Consider the following 20,861-nt stretch of genomic DNA (forward strand, 5'->3'; position numbering starts at 1 on the left):
AAAAAAATCACTTCGGTATACCTACTCGGAAAGCCAGTGATGAAACAAATTAGTTTTTTTAAAAGTTACGCATCAACATTAGTAACACCACAATTGCATCATCTTTCTGGTGAATGGAAACTGGAATCGTATCACCTCAGTAAATAAGGCATATCTAACAGAATAAGAGAAGCACAATAATGGATAAGGAGTTAAATTATTTATCACTCGATCGATTTCAAAATTGTTTTACTCCCTCTTCATGATCACTGTTAGACCAGTTGGATCACTGTTTTGGGTTAAAGCGATATGGTAAGGGTGGTTGGGTGGGCAATCAGAACTAATGAAGTTTACACAGTGATATGGAACAAATTATTTTATATAAATAAGTTTTCCTGTCAGTCTGAAAAGAGGCGATACGGTTCGCCTACCTAATCTGAGCGTAGCAAATAGCAGTTCACAACAGAATAGTCAATAACAATCAACAAGGATATGAAACCCACAAGCCCTATTAATGGGTTAAACAAATCAATGTGGCTCACTCAAAGAGTGTCTCAGAGAGATACATCTATCAAGACAAAAGGCTGAACAGAAAATTGCGCGCAATACTATGATAACATGAGTGTTGCTGCGGCAACGGCGTAGGTAGGTAAATAAAATTTTGAAACGTATGCGGAGGCAAAAAACAAATCTCCGGAAGCGCCGCGCACGCATAAACCATAAAATTGTGTTTTATAACTTTTCGTTGTTATCCTTCAATTATATTATTGATATATTACAATTTATCAGATGAAACAAGTTTTCTTTGTATTGAATAATACATAAATTTTACTGATTACAAACATTAATTGTCATACGTTGTATGACCCGCCGCGCACGAGTGCGCCGCCCGGCCGCCCCCTGTATCGTTGTATCACGCGGTGACCCCCACGGTCGCTTCACTATAGTGTAGTAGCGTCTTCACTATAGTGTAGTAGCGTCCCCCTGTAGCGTCTTCGACGCTACAGGGGGAGCCGCGCACTTCGTGCGCGGCGGGTCATACAACGTATGACAACTGTATCGTAGAAACTCGTCATACTCATTATACATAGTTGTATCTGCAAGTCGTCATTATATAGTTGTATCACGGCGTGACTCCCGATGTCGTTTCACTATAAAGTTTCTACGATACATGACAGGGGCCGCGCACTCGTGTGCGGCGGGTCATACAACGTATGACAACTGACAAGTATAAGTAATAGTCATAATAGTTGTATACAAACCATTAACAGGTAATACTGAATATAACTCGTTAAATATTTGTTTCGAATATTTTACGAAACTGTCCAATATTATAATTTCAAAATCAAAAATTAAAATTAAATAATTTGGTACTATTTAAATATATTACAATAATATAACATATAAGTTGTAAATATCATAAATTTACCGGAAAACACATTTTTTTCAAAAAATATTTATGATTTAAATGATAAAAACACTGTACTCAAACATTTTTGTATTTTATTTGGCAAAACTGACAGTTGTTTATATTTGGCTCACTGAGCCGCGCGCGCTCAGCCTGTCATTCCGCGCCTAATCTCTATTCCGCCGAATCTTTATTCTGTATTCATATATATGATTAATTTGACGGATGTTACTCGTCTAAATTTCTTCGAAGTAGCGCGCGCCGGGCCAAATCATTAACAATGGTCAAATGATTAATATGAACATAAATACAATAGTTTGAGGTGAGAGGTCCCCCTATATAAGTAATATAAAGCAGTTGAATACAAATTAGCCTAATTTAACTGCTCAACTCAGCTCAAGGCTCACGGCCCAGTAAATTTAATTTCTATTTATTGTATTATCAATTATACATTCAACATTACACACACTTTAATATAACGCAACTGTTGTAGCGCGATGCACTACTGGGTCGCGCGCGCATCAAATAATGCTTCTCGCAACTTCGGTAGATCGGCAAGATGCACCACTGTGCCTCACCGAGCTGCGAAGGATTGACATCGTGAATCAAACGCAACTGTTGAGCCGGGTTCACTTACTAATGCATAACTTACTAATGCATTACTTGATGTTATATATTGCATTAATTTGATTAATTCTTGATTGACGATGTAAATCCGTCGAGATCGTTGCTCTGCGAAGCAAAGCAACGATCTACGACGAATGCGAAGCAAGAATGCTAGTTCGCGCTGCGCGTCGAAGCGGTGAAGTCCTCCAAGATTAATTCACGTTGATTCATGATTGACGATTGTCAATCCGTCGAGATCGTTGCTCCGCGAAGCAAAGCATGCAACGATCGACGACGAAGCAATAATGCTAGTTCGCGCGGCGCGTCGAATGTCGAAGCGACGAAGTCCTCCAAAATTCACGATGTCAATCCTTCGCATATCGCCGATGTGCATACGAGATCAGAAGATGCGCGGCGTGGCCCAAGTATAAGTAGTGCATCGCGCTACAATAATTAGTTAGATATGTTTGATGTTGACAGTTTAGTTGGAATACTTCGCTGCTTCGCAACGCCAGACGCGCCGCGCGAACTGTCATTTTTGTTTCGCATCGAAGATCGTTCACACATCGTTCGGGAATTGATCGTAGATCGTTCGCAGATCGTTGCTCAATCAAAATAGACAAAAATGTAATCGACTATATATATAACTCTAAAACTCTGGTCACAAGAGTAACTGCCTAAACGTGCAAAAGTGAAAACAAATAAATAAAATATACTAGCAGTCCTTAATACTCGACTAATAAGTGGTTTGTAGGTTTACAACCTACCAGGACGCGCGCCGAGTTGGACTCGTCGTATATGGAACAGATATTTTACGAGTATCATCCGTTAACAAAAGCATTGTTTCTTGAACATGTAATGTGATTTCATCAATGGGATATGGATGTTGGTCATGATCACGAAATTAATATCCTTATTTAGTTAGAGTACTCAGGGATTCGTTGAATAAGAGTGGTGTACCCTTTCACTTCCCACAAACTTTATTGTTATGAAGTGGACCGGCTATCAGTTAATGAGTTTCAGCAATATTTTTGTTGTTGTTGTCGATGGTATCTGTTTGCTATTGCAGTACGTTTTGTCGAAGAGTTAGACCATCTAAATATTTTAGACTACCAACTAGTAAAGAAGAAAAATGTAGTTTATTAAAGTTAGCTATGCAGATATTAGCTCTAAGAATAGGACTTAAATTCTACCATGAAAAGATTCCTTTTATGGTTTAAGATATTCTCAGATAAACTTTCTTAATATTTTCACTACATGTGTCAAACTGCATATAACACACATAACCCCGGCATGCGCAGGGATTATATTTCAATTTTTCCTGCGACGTGCGGGAAAAATGTATAATAATTTCGAGTGCGAAGCACGAGGGATTATTATGAAAATAACCCCGACGTGCTTTAGCACGAGGGGTTATTTTAATATAACTTAAGCGTGCCGGTGTTATGTGTTATAAACACCTCCGGGTTAGTGCTAGGACCAACAAATTTGACATTTTACTCTTAATTCTAGCTATATGAGATCAGTATGGAAAATATGAAATGGAATTGGGGACTACCAAATAAATACAACTAAGGTACTATGACATTTGAAATTGGCGTTTTATCTAAACATTATTCCTCAGTCAGAACGTTGAATGAATATGAATATCGATAAGGGGCGTCGAGTTAAGCCTGGCAAGCGATAAAAAGTGGAGCTAATAATGATATCGTGTCATGAAGTTCATCAAAGTAGACGACTATAATACATGGCTTATATCAAAACGACAAAATTAACCAGACAAAATCAAATGTAACCGTCGAGACAAGTTCTGGAACTGGTCCAATTAATGTAAGAGTTTAAGTAATGTAAGCAGTGTGCTGGAGTTTTGCCAGCGCCTGCAATTAGACCGATACGTAGATCAAGTGTATTTATAGTTCTTACGTTAAGCCATAGGTCATGTGACATTTTTTACCAATTCGCGTCGTAGTAGTCAGTGGCGTAACGTTGCCTGTTGGCGCCCCTCCTGCCGAAAAGGCGCCCCCTGTTGGCGCCCCCTCCCCTTTTGGTGCCCCTCCCTAAAATTGAACAAATTAGGTGATTTTAGAGGATACGCCGGTAAAATTTCTAAAAAAGTGTGTATCTAGAGCAAAACGCGCAGTTTTGCTAGTACTTTAGTTTTCGAAATTGTCCCACATTCAAACGACAATTTGGCGCCCCCCTAAGACGGCGCCCCCCTGCACAGCGGGGTCAGCAGGGCCCTTCGTTACGCCACTGGTAGTAGTTAGTCACGTGATACACGTCATCAAAACACGTGACAGTGCGCGGTTGAAATTCTCATGGAATATCAAAACAAAACAAATCTTGTTGAGCCAAATTAGCGGGGCGGGATTATAGAAGCTGTGCCGGGGTTATTTATTCAGCGGGAAAAAACTAACAGCAGGAGCCTGGAGTATCAGAATCTATCTAGCGGTTGCCGGGATTATCAGAATCTTATTCTAACCCGGAGGGGTTTATAATTATAATACCTTCCGGGAATTATATCCACTAAAAGTCTCTGACACTGAGAGCTGATAATTTGCCGATATATCCCGCAAGGGAAGCCAAGGTATTATCAGCATAGACCTCAGACTGGCTGGCGGCAAGTTGTAAAACAAATAACACTGGCGTTCTATATATTAGACACTATATTGTATCATGCGCACGTATCGGATTACACCCCTTCCAATTCGGAACCGGAAAATATTATAAAATATAATACCTCCACCACTTCGTGCCCGCGCGTTCCCAACAGCAAGCTGTTGGGAATTATCGCGCTCAGCACTCAGTGGTGGAGGTATTATAGTATTATAAAGAGCTCAAATATTAGCATCTTTTTTCAAAGAAATTTTCAATAAACAACGAGACATTAAAGGTTTATTGAAGAATTTAACTTTTCGGTTGAACTACAATTTTAAAACATTATCAGTTTTCCCCAGTTCATGCCAAAGGTAAATGAAGAAAATGAAAAGGAAGCAGTCAAGAAGAAGGAACTGGGAAATGAAGCTTTTAAAAAACAAATGTTCAATGACGCTTTGGGTCTGTACAAGGAAGCTATAGAGCTTGATCCTACAAAAATTTCCTTCTACAACAATGTGGCAGGTGCTTCGATTTTTTATTATTTTTATCAATAAACTGATCTCAAAGTTATTGTGACCAAGAATCCACCAATTAAATCTGCACAGAAAATATAAACAGGGCTTTAATATTGTATGATATTTAATTTATTAAATCATGTCATCACTTGAAAGGTACACACATTCCCTTGACTAAATCATGATACTAAATCTAAATTGAGTATGAAAATATCATATTCATAAAATTCCAGCTATATACATCCAGACGAAGCAATACGATTCTGCCAAAAAAGTGTGCTTAGAAGCATTGAAGATTGGAGACAAATTTGGTGCAAACATCGAAGAAAAATCTAGGTATAAAAACTTATGTTTTCTATTTCCTTGCATACATTTTGAATCTTCCAAAATGTCTCTGTTTTAAACAAAGTTATTGACAGAAAAGTTTCTATTTGAATTTCTTCCAAAATTTCTCCTTTTATTCTGATTATTTTCCAATTACCGCAACAGTAGAATATTTTCAAAATTGTCCTTTCGTTAAAGTTTTCTCCGGATATACCTTGATGGCAACTTGTGTCACTCTCATCGACCACTCACCACACTGATTGGTCACTGGTCAAAGATTCAGCAAAAACCGCGATATTTCGGTCAAGGATACGGCAAAAAGTTTCTCTTCATAAATCTTCCAACATCTCTTTTTCTATTCTGAGAATTTCCATTATATTCCTTTTGATGAACACCAAAGTGTTTTCCGGATATTTAGATTCCAGCACCTCGATGGTGACTTGAGTCACTCACACTGAACTCAATAATTGAGTAATTGGTCACTCGTAAAAAATTCAGTGGAAACTGTGAAATTCTGGCATTAATAAAGTGTGAATTTCAGGTGTCTTGCTCGTATTGGAAAGGCATGTCTTGAAATGAGAGATTTGAATGATGCAATATGGAAATATGAGGAAGCACTTTCGGTATTTGATGGAGCCTCAATTGAGAAGGTGCTGGACCAACTCTTATTCTGCTTACATGACAGTTTGTAGTTTTGTCATTTATCTGACAGATATTGTGTTTCATGCCCCTAATTTTTCATGATATTAGACTTGAAATTCTTGATTTCCTTCAGATAAAACCAGGGTCTTTCTACAAAGATTTCCAAATAGATGAGACTCTGAAGCTTGCAGCTGTCAAGAAGAAAGAAATGGGACATGAGGCATTTTCCAGGGAAGAATATGATACGGCACTTTTCTTCTACGATGAGGCAATCCAGATGGATCCGACACAAATGTCATTTTATAGCAGCAAAGGGGGTGAGTTGACTTGAAAAAGGTCTTTTACATTATATTTGTAACTTGTAAGGATAACAACAACTGATAACCAGTTATTAATCTTACTATATATAAAGCGAGACGATATATATATATATATATATCTGTGCCATTTTACTGACACCACGGCATCAACTTTAACGCGAATTTCTGCAAAAACCGTAAAAGATATACAACTGAAACTTTTTTGACTGGGTCAAATGCTTTAATGGCCTCCAAATCAGCATGAAAAAATAAAAAATTGGCCAAGAAATAGGAGTTTTAGCGCCCAAAATTTGGTACCCCAAGTGGTGTCAAAAACGCGAATTAAATAGGTAATAATTGTTTTAGTCTCTTGAGTCTTGACACCATTTTAGGGTTAGACGGGTTCCTGCTAGTTACTTTAATGTTTCTTATACTTATGGTGAATTAAAATTATTGGATTATAATGTGCTGATCATAACAAAATATGTCCACTTTCAGCTGTTTACTTAAAGAAAAAGGATTATTTGTCAGCCAAGAACATGTGCTCTGAAGCTGTAGAAATTGGAAAAAAGTTAGGGGCTTGCAATAGAGACCTATCCAGGTATTGATAAAAATGTAATCTTCAGTACCTCTATAAGTAGTCAGATGTAATTAGGTAATTAAGAGGAGCTCAATAATATATGTGGCCCTGCTCTGCGCACTTCTTTTTGGTCAAGTTGTCATTTGTGTCAAGCCTACGCCCTACACTGCTACACGTGTGTAATAAATGCAATTTCAAAGATCGCTGGAATGGATTGGAAAGGCATGCTATGCTATGGGGGATGTTTACAGTGCTGCCAGGAATTACAAAGAAGCACTAATACTGCATATATGACGACAAAAGGTTGCATAAAGAGCTTGAAAAGGTGCCAGATTAGATAATTATAACCGATAAATCATTAGTAGATTATAAATAAATAAAGTTACATTTTTATGTCGCTTGTATCTCCGGTTGCATTATTCAAGTTTGTTTCTAGAAATGGAACCATACGTAGTAAGAAAAAAGCTAATTGGTTTTTCTAAATTATTTTTCTCTATAGATTGATTCGGAAGCTAAAGAATTGCTCCTTCAAACAGGTAGCTATGAAATTACCTTTATTACACGAAATAATATAAATATAAGCGTAGCATACTGTAGACCTTGAACCTTCCTGACAACTTCATCGTAGGGCCTGTTTTGTCTCTTTCATGCTTATCCTATCCCACTTAGCTTTAACTTTATATCAAGCAGAATAATAATGATTTTTATTCAAGCTTTGAGACTTTAAATAGCTTGAGTAGGTACAGTATCAGATACCAATCGATCAAGATACCCTTCCATTGCAATGCAAAACAATATCACGTTTCTGGATTGGAAAGCTCTCTGAGTCTGTCTCAGCCAACTTCGTTTTTTAATAACTTTGATATAAAGATAGAATTAGAATGTTACTCCACTTTTCAGATAATCTATCTGTCGAGAAGATAGCTGCTGCAGGTGAAATGATTACACGGATTTTCATCGACCGCAAGATGAGATACAAAACAGATTATGAGAGACCTGTTATGTTCCCTCGCGCTCCACAGCAGACCTTTGTTGATGCCTTTACTGCAGCAGATACTACTAAGAAGTGCTTGGCTCAAAAAGACCGGCAATTTCAATATGAAGCAGAAGTTGATCTTTATAAGGCACTTGAAAGATTAGAAAGCAAAAGAAAGATCATTGTCTGCACAATTTTAGTTTTTCGGAAGAACAAGCTAGGTTGTATGGGGGTACAAATGTTTCTCAAGGTGAACACGATTTTGTTGTTATTGTTAGAAACTATGCAGTTATATTGTTTGAAGTTAAATAGCCAAAACAGATTGAGGAGAGAGCTTTTAAACGCAACTTAAGTGATTCTAAAAAGCAGCTTGAAAGAGCACACAGACTTTTATCGAACATATGCAATACTGTGGATGTTAAACTGGCTGACTTACGAATTTTCCGGTTCACAGTCCTTCCTAAAACCGCAAAAAGTGATGTCATCGATTTGCCTTATTATCAGAAATATTTCGTCACTAAGAACAACTCTGTCGATAGCATATTGTTCAAAGAGGATGTTGAGAATTTTAGAGTTTGGTGGTTAGAGAACGTTATGTCATGTTTAGTTAAACATAGGATCATATCCAGGCAAAGTGTAGCCAAGCAGATGCAGCAGCTTGAAGCTATCTTGATCGGACTTTGGTGTATAAGTCAAGATAACAAATGTGATATCGATATCTGCAGTCTTGGATATTGTATCAACAAAGTCGACAAGGCTATAAAATCTGCGAATATCACTCAAAATAAAGACAACCCAGTCACAGATAGTGTTAAAGTGAGTCCACTTATCTTTAAGACATATTTGGGAGTTGATTGTCTGACACAAGAACAGAAACAGATATTTAAGAATGAGGAATTATGTCAGTTTATAATGGGACCTGCTGGGTCAGGGAAGACCTTGTTACTTTTAGGAAAAATTGTTAAATTGTACAAGTCTCAAGCCGCAAGCGAGGAGAAAATCAGAGATAAATTATTGTTCATAACAGCAACCATGGATCTTGATTACCTCAGAGAATTTTTCAGAAAAGTAGGAATGAAAGCCATATTTTCTCATGATTCTGATCGCTGTTCTGTGATTGGAAAATTGGTGTGGAAAATAAACCAATCATTTTTTGACGCTTTCAAATGCAGAAGAACTGATGTAGACATCTTTGTGTTACACCAGTTAAGTGTTAAGACAAGGGGTTTTTTTTGGCCAAAAGATTTTCCGTTTGATAAATATTCACCTGATATCCTTATGGATGTGTTACGTTATAGCAAGGATTATCACATATTCGTGGATGACCTACACTGCATTTGGGATGAGACATTGTCATCAAAGTTTGGCCGATGGCCGTTTTATCAAAAGGGAGATCATGAGTACGATGAGGATTTTTCCAGAAACATGGTTAGTGATCTTGTAAATGAGATGAATGAGCGACTTCAAAATAGAGAGCGTCTTTGCTGTTTGTGGTTGGTATATGATCATAGTCAGTTACATTGGGACCCCCAGTTGGCAGTTATTCAAGTCATAATACAGCAACAAAATTCATTCTGCCAATACGTAAAGGATCTAAAGTCTGCAATTGATAATCAATTCGAAGAAAGTAACACCATATTTCAATGTCTTTCAAAAAACCTGCGAAATTCTGTCGAGGTCATTAGTGCTATCGAGAGTGTGTGCAGATATCATCATGATTACATGTGCTTGTATCAAAACTTTCCAATGGGGTATTTTGGGGATTATGCAAAAAGGTTTGAAATTCCAGGACATCATATTCACGGACCAAAACCAGAATTTATAATGATAAAGAGCAGCGAAAGACAGGAGGAACTCGTTTATTTAACTATTTTGGATGAACTAGAAAAACTGCTTGTCCTTGGCAATAATAATCTAGAGCCAAAAGATGTTGCTATTTTATTAAGCTCATGCACCGTTATGAATGAGTTTAGCCATGGCGGACCACCAATCCCTAAAAAACACTGTGATGGGGGAGAATTGTTGCTACCATTGAGAATGGGCTTGCAATTGAAAGAAAGAAATTTTGATGAGGTGACAATTCTAAGTGCATACGAGAAAGATAATGCTCAAACTTGTGAGTGGAAGGCAGTGATTTATGTCTTAGATTTAGAGGAATCAGCTGGAATAACTCTATATAATGGTAAAACTCCTAATTTTGAAGGGCCCATATCTGATATCGAGTCATACACTTCACTTTCTAATGCTGCTTTATTCTACGTCCCATTTACGAGGGCTAGAGTCTATCTTACAGTCATTGGAAAAGTTGGAGGATCTCACCGCTCAAAGGTTGCGAGTCTTATCGCTCCAGACATTTCTAATTTGTTGGTAGAAAATGGAGACATTGCGGTCAATTTTAAAGTCAAGGAGATGGAAAAAGAGTATCATAGAATAATGAGGGACATTGGATCTATAATACGGGATGGACTTCTCATGGTAAAGAATGAAGAGTATGAATATTTCAAGAAGAAGGAATTTGTTTATCGTGTTGTCGATAACCAAAGTGAATTAGATAAGAAGCTGAGGGCGGATGATGTATGGTTTAACCCTCCAACTGGCATGGGTTTACACGTGGGATTGGTATTAGAGCCGTTGCGTGGACTTCCTCAAGCTCAGTAAACATTTCTGATTTTAGTGTTGCCGTTCAAGTATTTCGATCAAACAAATCTGTAATTGTGGATAGCTTGTCATTTTTGTAACGTGTTTTAATAATTTTGTATGATGTTATTGTAGGGATTAACATTACGTCAGTAGGGATTTTCACGAGAGCCTGGTGATTTTAGATCTGTCTGTTTTCAATATCTTAGTTTTCTCACTGGCACAGGTTTACACATGACAATGATCATTGATCCGGGAATTAACTTGTAAACTATAATACCTCAAGGTATTTGAGTAATTTGTGTCGGGTTGTAATTTGTGGTTGTAATTTTACTTTTAGTAATTTTTAGTAATTTTGATCGAACGATTTTGTAATTTAAATTTGTTTCAATAACTTTGAATAACCGTAAATTAAAAATGATTAAGAATTTTTTACAATGTTGTTTTTGTAAGGTTTGAATGATTGTGAATTTTTCCACTTGGTAATTTGTAGAATGAGCGACCATGGAATTTCTTAACTGACAAGTATACACCAAGTTTTCAAGATATCATTGGTATATACAGGGGGTATCTCTTCTGTGAGCTACATTTAACATTAATATATCTCCTACCTTCTTAAAGTAATTTATTTTGATTCATTTTTGGTTCAAATCAGTATCTGACCAGTGACCACTCCTTAGAGGAGGTGAACCTCTCATGATTTATGATTCACCTTTATTCAAATTTCTAGCTAAGTGTTTCATTCGCTTTAACCTGTTTTGTTATTTCGATCCACTGATATCTGGGCTATAAGTCCCAACACGTTGAGTTGGACTTTTCTATGTGCCAAATTTGAGATATCATTTTGAACACAAGAAAAAATCTTCAAAATAGCGAATTCTGCGGAACGTAGGCAATTATTATCTCAATTATTATCTCAAGATCCTAACATACGCAATTTTCTTCACACTTTCTAGATAGTAAGGTATACGATAGCCAATTCGTGCGAGTTTGGACGAATTTCTATTTCCCAAATTTGAAATATAACTTCAAACACAAGAAAATTTGATATCTCAAATTTTGCACATAAAAAAATCGTTTGAACTTGCTCATATTTTCAGGTAAATACTTATCTTACTATCTGGAAAGTTTGAAGGAAATCGCATAGTAGGATCAAGTAATTGTTTGAAAAAGATTGATTTTCGGCGACAGCTTTGTCGAGAGTCCACAACAATTCATGTCGCGCGCGAAAGACATTCACCAAGCTCTCAGTCGTCCTCGCGCGCGTACCGCCAGCACTTATGCACGCGCGTACGTAGTGAACTTGTTGTAGAAGTGTGTACCCTGATGGATAGACGACGTGAAACTATTGATTTTAACAGGTGGCAATTGGCATCAAGCTTTTGCCTTGTGGAACTATGATTTGAGCACTCTTACTAAATACCCTCTACTTTACAGGATAGAATGTTCCAAAATGATCGATGTTCACTCACCTTGGTAGCCTGAATTCACTGTTAATTGGGGTGTGCTTCTCTTGTGAGTTTTAATTCATTTTTACATATTTTAAAGTTCTCGGCATATACGTTACAAAATTTAACTTTAACTCGAGCGGATTTATATCGTTCACTATACTTTTTTATAAAAGTTTTTAAATTCAATCCAATTTTCCGGTAATTGAAATCTTCGTGGAAAAACTTTTATGAACTAAAACAGACCAATATGTCTCAAAACTCGCCAAACAAGGAATCAAAATTCGAATGGGGAAAATCATGTACAAATAATCAGAACTCAATATTAAAATGCAGTGACAACACATAGAAACAAACAAAAACAAAAACAATACACATTTTTACCTAAGAAACATTTCAACTGTGCTACTCCTAGTCCTAAACAATGTACCGATCCGCATTTTACATTCTCAGTTGATCATGTCTGGGTGGTGATGGGAATGTTGTTAGGGCTCAACACATCATACGCTAAATACTTCCCTTTATTTCTGTCTGCTATTTTGTCCCTGAGCTTCTCCATTTCCTTCACCATATCCTTAATATGGCCCTCCTGTTCCAGCGAAACGGCCAAGTTTTCTCCCAGATATCCTTGCCTATTTTCTGCTTTTGTCTCCACATAAAATCGCTCGATTGGAGAGAAGTTACCTAGTACCTCTGTGATGACCATGGTTGCCAGAGCGACTTCGTATTGTGGGAGACTGTTCATGATACGCTCCATGGTGATCACATCGTCCTGTTTTGGTGGTGGCAGTCTGAGACTTGGTGGTGCGTTAACAATGTAGCCCAGGTATTTGTTGATCTGGAAGTTTACACCTGTGTGGAAACAAGACACATTGAAAATGAGCGCAGTAAGGTATTCAACCAACTTCTCTTTAGTTTCGATAGATTCTGGGAAACCTGCTCCACCGAACCCTTCAAAGCCAGGACTTCTGATCTCTTCCACAAACGTCTGCAATTCGGTATCTTTAGAGACGTCATCTTCGCTCAGATAGGACAGATCCACCATGTTTTTAACGTAGTCTAGTAGGATCATCCACAAATCCTCTGAATCATCCCTGAAAAGGAAGTTTGGCAGATCTTTAAGTCCTCTGCTTTCAAAGTCTTTAGGAATGACTAAGTGTTCGTAATCCAGCTCTTTGCAGCAGTTTTCCAGTAGTTTAGGCAGATCATCACCGGAAGACATAAAATTAGCAAAGGCATTACCTGTTGGACTGATTAGAACTTTCCTTGCTTGCATATTGATTCCGATGATTCCTTGGAAATGGGGCTGTAGAAGTCTAAGCAAGGGATGAGCACTTGGTAGATTGCGATACATGGACGAGGCAAACACCTCATTCATGGCATGTGCTCTTGCGTAGTGAGTTCCAATGCTGTAGATTCCCCAATCAGCACATCTGAAATACATTTTGGCTAAAAGCCAAGACAAGTATTTCGGATCTGCAGTCATGCTGGTATCGTTCTCGGCTGGGTGCCACCAGGTTTGTTTCTCCCCATCATTCTTATTTTCTAAACGTATCAAGACGGGGACAAAAGATTTGTCCTCAGGACGCGTGTTACTCTGGAAAAGTAGACAGTCCGCCTGAACTACGTACCATGTTTGTGTTGTACCAGTTATGAATTTGCTCTTCTTGCCGCCATGGCCGACATCATTCAGTATTTCTGAATTCAATATTTCAAAAAGTCGTCCATCTTTGATGACATTATTAAGATCTTCTCCATCAATTGCATATGTTGGGAGCATGTCTTTGTCAATTGCCTCCTGCCATGTGTCGGAAAGCTTTTCCACTCTCCTTAACCTCGTCGAGTTGGGACCCTGAATGATTTGACGGGCAAACTCTGCGTCGTGATGGAAAATTTGGCCCACCTTCAGACCGTCCTGAATGTCTTTTTTATTCCATCCTACAGATTCACCCATCCCAGTGAAGGAGTCTGCATAGTCGGTGAATGATATGAAGTTGCGTTGAGGAGTCCCACCGCAACAGCAATTACACACTTTGTTGAGGATAACAGGACATACCAGCTTATAACCTGCGTCTTTCGATCCTTCGAAGGCATCCAGCCAAGCATCTCGGAATTGGAGGAACCTAGGTAGGTTTTTGTACTCCCCACCCTTCACATCAATCCAGCTAGGTAATGGTCCTACTTTATCCGCGTTCTCCCAGGGCATCATTGAATGGGTGATGTTGTGATCTTTCTCCCTGGCTCTCAATATGAAATATTCCGTTTCATTGTGTTTCAGAGTTCCTTGTCCTGGTGTTGCATAAATATATGGAACACATCTTTGCTGGCGAGTGCCACCTTCTGCGCACCCACAACAGGCACTACGGGGGGTGTATGGACTAAGGTAGTTGTGTATGGGGAACCTGTAGGTTTTGTTATCCCACATCACTGTTACCTCTCGAATGTAGAGAGGGTGTTTTGTGCCAATGCAGCTATATGAACCTCCATCCAACTCAATTTTGATAAGTTTTGGCTCGCCAATTCGTTCCTCTTTCGGTACCCAAAACTCAACGTCCACTGTTCCTTCGCTGTGAGAAGAGAATTTTTCCTTTATCTTCAGTATTTTCGACTCACAAACCGTTGCTTCAGGATCGTCGTCGTCGTTAGCATCGGGGTTAATGGTGATCTTTATAGTACCGTCGATCTTTTTTATCGTGTTGGCTTGTGGTAACATGCAGCCAGTGTGAAGGTACACATGATAGACATCACTGCTGACCGCACATACTGCTCTACTTGAAGCAGATCCCATTATCTGTAAATAGTTGTATGTTTTATAACTGATATTACCAATATTACTAATATTAGAGCATTGTTTAACGTGATATGATAACTACGAGGGCCGTGTGGATCCATTTTTGAAACAAGAGAAACGCCACTTTCGGACGTGAGGAGAGTTAGGACTCCTCCAACTACATTAAATTAATACCTTCCTCCTCCTCCTCCTCCTGAGATAATAAGATAAATATAAAATGAGCACCATACGTATTATGAATTAAAAGTAAACATGGTGGTCTTATCTCAAATAACCAAGAAGAGAAACGGTTTACCAAGATAAAGTTAATGTTATTACTGATGGTCGTTGAGAAGCCGTGGTTGCCTGAGTAACCAGTAGCAGGTTGCCAATTAACCAGTAGAGGTTATCTAGTAACCAATAGAGGTTTTCTAGGTAACCAGTAGAGGTTATCTAGTAACTAGTAGAGGTTTCTTAGTAACCATTAGGAGGTTATCTATACCAGTTAGAGGTTATCTATAACCAGTAGAGGTTTGCCAAGTGTAACCAGTAGATTATCTATTAACCATTAGAGGTTGCCAGTAACCAGTTTAGGTTATCTAGTAACCAATAGAGGTTGCCTAGTAACCAGTAAGGTTATCTAGTAAACCAGTAAGAGGTTATCTAGTTAAACCATAGAGTTTATCTATAACCAGTAGAGGTTATCTATTAACCAGTAGAGTTGCCTAGTAACCAGTTAGAGGTTTATCTAGTAACCAGTAGAAGGTTATCTAGTAACCAGTAAGGTTTCTAGTAAACCTAGTGAGGTTACTAGTAACCAGGTAGAGGTTATCTAGTAACCCATAAGGTTATCTATTAACCTAGTAGAGAGTTATCTAGTAACCAGTAGAGTGATCTATAACCAGGTAGAGGTTCTAGCAACCAGTAGAGGTTTTATCTAGTAACCAGTAGCGGGGTACTAGTAACTAGAGTAGAGGTTATCTAGTAACCAGTAGAGGTATCTAGTAACCAGTAGAGGTTATCTAGTAACTAGTAGAGGTTATCTATAACCAGTATAGGTGTTGCCTAGTAACTAGTAAGTTATCTAGAACTAGTAAGGTTATCTATAACTATTAAGGTTTCTAGTAACTATAAGGTTAGTCTATAACCAGTAGAGGGTTTTCCTGTTCCTAGTAACCAGTAGAGTTTACCTAGTAGCCAGTAAGGGTTGCCTAGTAACTAGTAGAGGATACACTAGTAACCAGTAGAGGTTGCCTAGTAACGAGTAGAGGTTATCTAGTAACTGAGTAAGGTACTCTATAACCAGAAAGAGGTTGCCTAAGTAACTAGTAGATGTTGCCCTAGTAACTAGTAGAAGGTTGCCTAGTAACTAATATAGGGTTCCTAGTAACTTATAGAGGTAGCTTAGTACCTAGAGAGGTTGCCTATAACCATAAGGTTATCTAGTAACCAGTAGAGTTTTTATAGTAACTAGTAGAGGTTTGGCCTAGTAAACTAGTGAGAGGTTGCCTTATAACTAGTAGAGTTCCCTAGGTACACTAGTAGAGGTTGCCTAGTAAAAACAAGAGGTGATCCTATAACTAGTAGAGGTTACACTATAACCTGTAGAGGTTGCCTAGTAACTATAAGGTTGCCTAGTAACTATAAGATGTTTGCCTAGTAACTAATAGAGGTTGCCTAGTAACTAGTAGAGGATGCTTAGTAACTATAGAGGTTGCCTATAACCCGTAGAGGTTATCTAGTAACCAGTAGAGGTTTATCTAGTACTAGTAGAGGTTGCCCTAGTAACTAGTAGAGTGCCTAGTAACTAGTAGAGTTGCCTAGTAACAGTAAGGTTCCTAGTAACTAATAGAGGTTGGACCTAGTAACTATATAGGTTGCTTAGTAACCTAGTAAGGTTGCCTAGTAACCAGGTAGAGGTTATCTAGATAACCAGTAGAGGTTATCTAGTAACTAGTAGAGGTTGCCATAGCGAACTAGTAGAGGTATTCCTAGTAACTAGTAGAGGTTGCCTAGTAACAGTAGAAGGTTGCCCCTATAACCTAGGTAGATGGTTATCCTAGGTAACTAGTACACAGTAGTGGCTACCTATAGTTACTTAGAGCCAGTAGAGGGTGCCGAGTAACTAGTAGAGGTTGCCTAGTACTAGTAGAGGTTGCCTATTAACTAATAGAGTTGCCTATAACTAGTAGAGGTGGCTTAGTAACTAGTAGAAGGTTGCCTAGTAACCAGTAGAGGTTATCAAGTAACCAGTAGAAAGGTTATCTAGTAACTAGGAAGTTGCCTAGTAATAGTAGTAGGTTGCCTATAAATCTAGTAAGTTGCCTATACTATAGAGTTGATGGGTGTAAGGTAAGTCTGTACAGATTATCATAACCTTCAGCTTCAATTGTACTGTCTTGGCTGTCTGCCAGTACCCATGGTAGTATATTTCCTCTTCCTGTCTACATTCAAATGTTCAGGTCCGGGACTTTTAGTGTGTATGAAGCGAAACCCCACCTGAAGATGCAACTGTAAGGCTAGGTTATTTGGTGCAATGTGCACTATAATGAACTATACATTTTTCAAATCTCACAAAAATTCGGTTGTTAGGGGGGGTTAGCCGTTTAGCCGTTAGCCTTAGGCTGTTAGGGTTCTAGTTAGGGTTACGGTTACGGTTCTAGGTTAGGGTTACAGTTCTAGTTGGGGGGGGTTAGGCCGGTAGCCGTTAGCAGTTAGGGTTACGGTTCAGTTAGTGTTAGGTTCTGTTAGGGTATTTGGTCGAAAAAGTTTTGCCTCCTCCCTAAAGTTTATACATTAAATGGAATTTTGAAGCAGAGATTAAAATGTTCTGAATGCATTCGAGCATACGTGTATTTTCGAAACAGTCTATTTAATCTTAAAGATCAAACAAGACCGCGGACATCGTGTTTCCAACATTTATACTCTCCTTATCCTTATGTAGTGAGGTACGTATCCTGCTTCTGTTGTCTACCTGGTCCAAATAAACGAATTCAGTAGCCTACCTGGTTAAATGAACATATCCAGTAGCTACCTGTCGAAATAAACATATTCAGTAGCTACCGGGTCAAATAAAGACCATATTCAGTAGTTACCTGGTCAAATAAAAATATTCAGTAGCTACTGAGTCAAATAAACATATTCAGTATTTATTACCTGGTCAAATAAACATATCAGAATAGTTACCTTGGTCAAATAAACTATAAACCCCCACAAAAATTTTTTTTAAAAGTGGGGGACCTTAAACAAAAAAACCCCAAAAAAACCCCCGTTAAATTTTAAGGGTTTAACCCCCAAAACCCCGGGAAAAAAAAAAACTGTTTTAAAATGGTGTACCTCCTAAACGGGGGAAAAACCACACCAACCCTTTTAAAAATTTGGGGGCCCCCTAAACGGGACAAAAACCACACCAAAACCCAATTTTTAAAAAAAATTTTTGGGGCCTCCAAAAACCTGGGAAAATTCCCACCCCAACCATATTTTTTTATGTTACCTCCCCAAATGGGGAAAAACCAACCCCCCCCCCCCTAAAAAAAAAAAACCCCCCCGTTTAAAGTTTTGGGGTTTTTAAATAAAAAAAAACCACAAAAAAATTTTTTTAAAAAATTTTGGGAAATCCCCCCAAAAATATTTAAAAACCCTTCCCCTAAAATTTTTAAAAAACCCCCCAACCCCGAAATACGTTTTCCTTTCCCAAAACCAAAACCAACCACATTAAATATGTTACTTTTTTTAAAAAAATTAAAAACCAAACCAAAAATTTAGTTAATTAAACCCGGGTAAACCAACCCCAAAAAAAAAAAAACTGTTAATCCAAAAAGGGTAAACCCCCAAACCCCAAAAATTTTTAATTACGGTTTTGGGTTTTCCTTAAAAGGAAAAAGAAACCACCCAACCCAGTTTAAAATACTGTGACCCCAAAAAAAAAATACCCCCCAACCCCCCCAAAAAAACTAGTTAAAGAAAGGGGGCCCCCTTAAGGGGTAAAAACCCCCCAAAAACCCCCTATTTTAAAGTAAATGTTTGGTCCTCCTAAAACTGGGCTACCCAAACCACAAAAATATTTTTATTCCCCTAAACGGGAAAATAAAACCCCCAACCCCCCCATTTAAATTTTCTGTTTACCCTCCTAAAAAGGGGGGAAAAAAAAACCCCCCCCAAAAAATTAAAAATTTTGTTTTGTGTAAATCCTAAAAAAAACCCCCCAAAAAAATTTTAAATTTTTTTTAAATGGGGAAAACCCCCAAACCCCCGTAAATACTTTAAAAACCCCTAAAAACTGGTAATTTAAACCCCCAAAAAATATTAAATAAAACCCCCCCTAAAAGGGAAAAAAAACCCCTTTTAAAATTTTTTTTTTAAAAAAAAAAAGTTAAACTTTTTAAAAAAATGGGGGGGCCCCCAAAACCCAAACCACCAAATTTTTAAATACTGTGTCCCCTAAAAACCCCCTTTAAAAAACCCCACCCAAAACCCCAAAAAAATTTTTTAAAATTTTTTTTTTTTCCCCCCAAAAACCCCTTTTAAAAAACCCCCAACCCCCAAAAAAAAAAAAGACTGTGTACCCCCCTTTTAAAAAAAAAATAAACCCAAAAAATTTTTTTAAATCAAAAAACCCCCTTTAAACTTTAAAATAAAACCCCAAAAAAAAAAACCCAAAAACAATTAAAAGGGCCCCCCCAAAAGGGGACCCCCAATAAAAAAAACCACCCAACCCAAAAGTTTTATTTAAAATGGGGAAAAACCCCCCAAAATTTAAAAATTTTTTTTTTTTCCCAAAAACCCCAAAATTTAAAACTTTTCCTTAAACTGGGGGTTTTAACCCCAAAAACTGTTAAAACAAAACCCCCTTTAAAAAGGGCCTTAAAAAATTTAAAAAACCCCTTAAATAAAAATAAAAATTTTTTTAAAAAAAAACCCCCCAAACTGAAATTTTAAAAACCAAACCCCCCCCCAAAAAGTTAAATTTTCTGTGTACCTCCTAAAGGGAAAATAAAAACCCCCCACCCAAACCAATTTAAATACTGTGTTTTTGTACCTCCCCCAAAAAAGGGAAAAAACCACACCAAACCACAGTTTAAAGTAAATTTGGGGGTTTAAAAAAAAAAACCCTTTTAAATACTGGTTTTTTAAAACAAAAAACCACCCCCAAACTTTTTTTTTTACCCCCAAATGGGTAAACCCCCAAAAAAATTTTTTTTAAAACAACCCCCTAAAAAAAAAAAACCCTACCACCCCAAAAATATTTTAAAAAACTGGAAAAAAAACCCCCCCTTTTAAGGTATACCACCCCAAAAGGCTTTACCCCCCAAAACTTGGGGGAAAAAAAACCCCAAAAGGGGCCCCAAAAAAAAATTTAAACCAAAATTTTTAAATTTGTTCCTTCCAAACCCCGGGGGGAAAAACCAAAAAACCCAAAAAAAACTTTTTTCCCCCCCCCAAAAAACCCCCCCCCCCAAAAAATTTTTCCTCCAAAAAAGGGGGGAAAAAACCCCCCCCCCAAACCCCCAAAAATGTTTTGTTTATGTTCCCCTAAACGGGGGGAAAAAACCCCCAAAAACCCCCAGTTAAAGTTTCTTGTAATTTTAAAAAAAAAACCCCTTTTTTAAAAAATTTAAAAACCCCCCCCCAAAAATTTAAATTTTAAAAAACCCTAAACCCCCAAAAACCCCAAAAAATAAAACCCCCAAAAAAACAAAAAAATTTTGTTACCCCTAAACTGGGTACCCCCAACCCCCCCAAAAAGTTTGTTTTGTGTTTTTAAAAAAACCCAAAAAAAATTTTTTTTTAAAAACCCCCCAAAACTGTTTGGGGGCAATTTTTAAACCCCAAACAGGGGAAATAAAACCCAAAAAAAAAGTTAAAAATTTTACCCCCAAAAAATGGGAAATACCCCCCAAAAAAAAAATTTTAAAAAAAAAAAATAAAAAAACTTGTGGGTACCCCCCTAAAGGGGGGAAAAAACCACAACCCAACCCCTTTTTAAAGTACTTGTTTGGGGGTTTAAAACCCCTTAAAAGGGGGAAAACCCCCCCAATAGTTTTTTAAAAAAAACCCCTTAAAAAATAAAACCCAAAAA

General features: G+C 37.7%; 2 protein-coding genes across 2 annotated transcripts; one reads left to right on the top strand and one right to left on the bottom strand.

Moving 5' to 3' along the window:
- Positions 1-4,953: 4,953 nt before the first annotated feature.
- LOC134820053 (stress-induced-phosphoprotein 1-like) lies at positions 4,954-7,276 on the top strand. The gene is made up of 6 exons (XM_063830234.1): positions 4,954-5,113; positions 5,340-5,442; positions 5,972-6,080; positions 6,206-6,389; positions 6,870-6,972; positions 7,152-7,276. The coding sequence occupies exons 1-6, from the start codon at positions 4,954-4,956 to the stop codon at positions 7,243-7,245; spliced, it is 753 nt and encodes a 250-aa protein (XP_063686304.1). The 3' UTR covers positions 7,246-7,276.
- A 4,989-nt stretch (positions 7,277-12,265) lies between these two features.
- On the bottom strand, positions 12,266-14,268 carry LOC134819691 (polyunsaturated fatty acid 5-lipoxygenase-like). The gene has a single exon (XM_063829775.1). The coding sequence runs from the start codon at positions 14,219-14,221 to the stop codon at positions 12,470-12,472; it is 1,752 nt and encodes a 583-aa protein (XP_063685845.1). The 5' UTR covers positions 14,222-14,268; the 3' UTR covers positions 12,266-12,469.
- Between the last annotated feature and the right edge of the window lie 6,593 nt (positions 14,269-20,861).

The sequence above is a fragment of the Bolinopsis microptera genome, chromosome 8 (genome assembly GCF_026151205.1).
Source record: "Bolinopsis microptera isolate Bmic1 chromosome 8, MBARI_Bmic_1.0, whole genome shotgun sequence".
NCBI classification, from domain to species: Eukaryota; Metazoa; Ctenophora; class Tentaculata; order Lobata; family Bolinopsidae; genus Bolinopsis; species Bolinopsis microptera.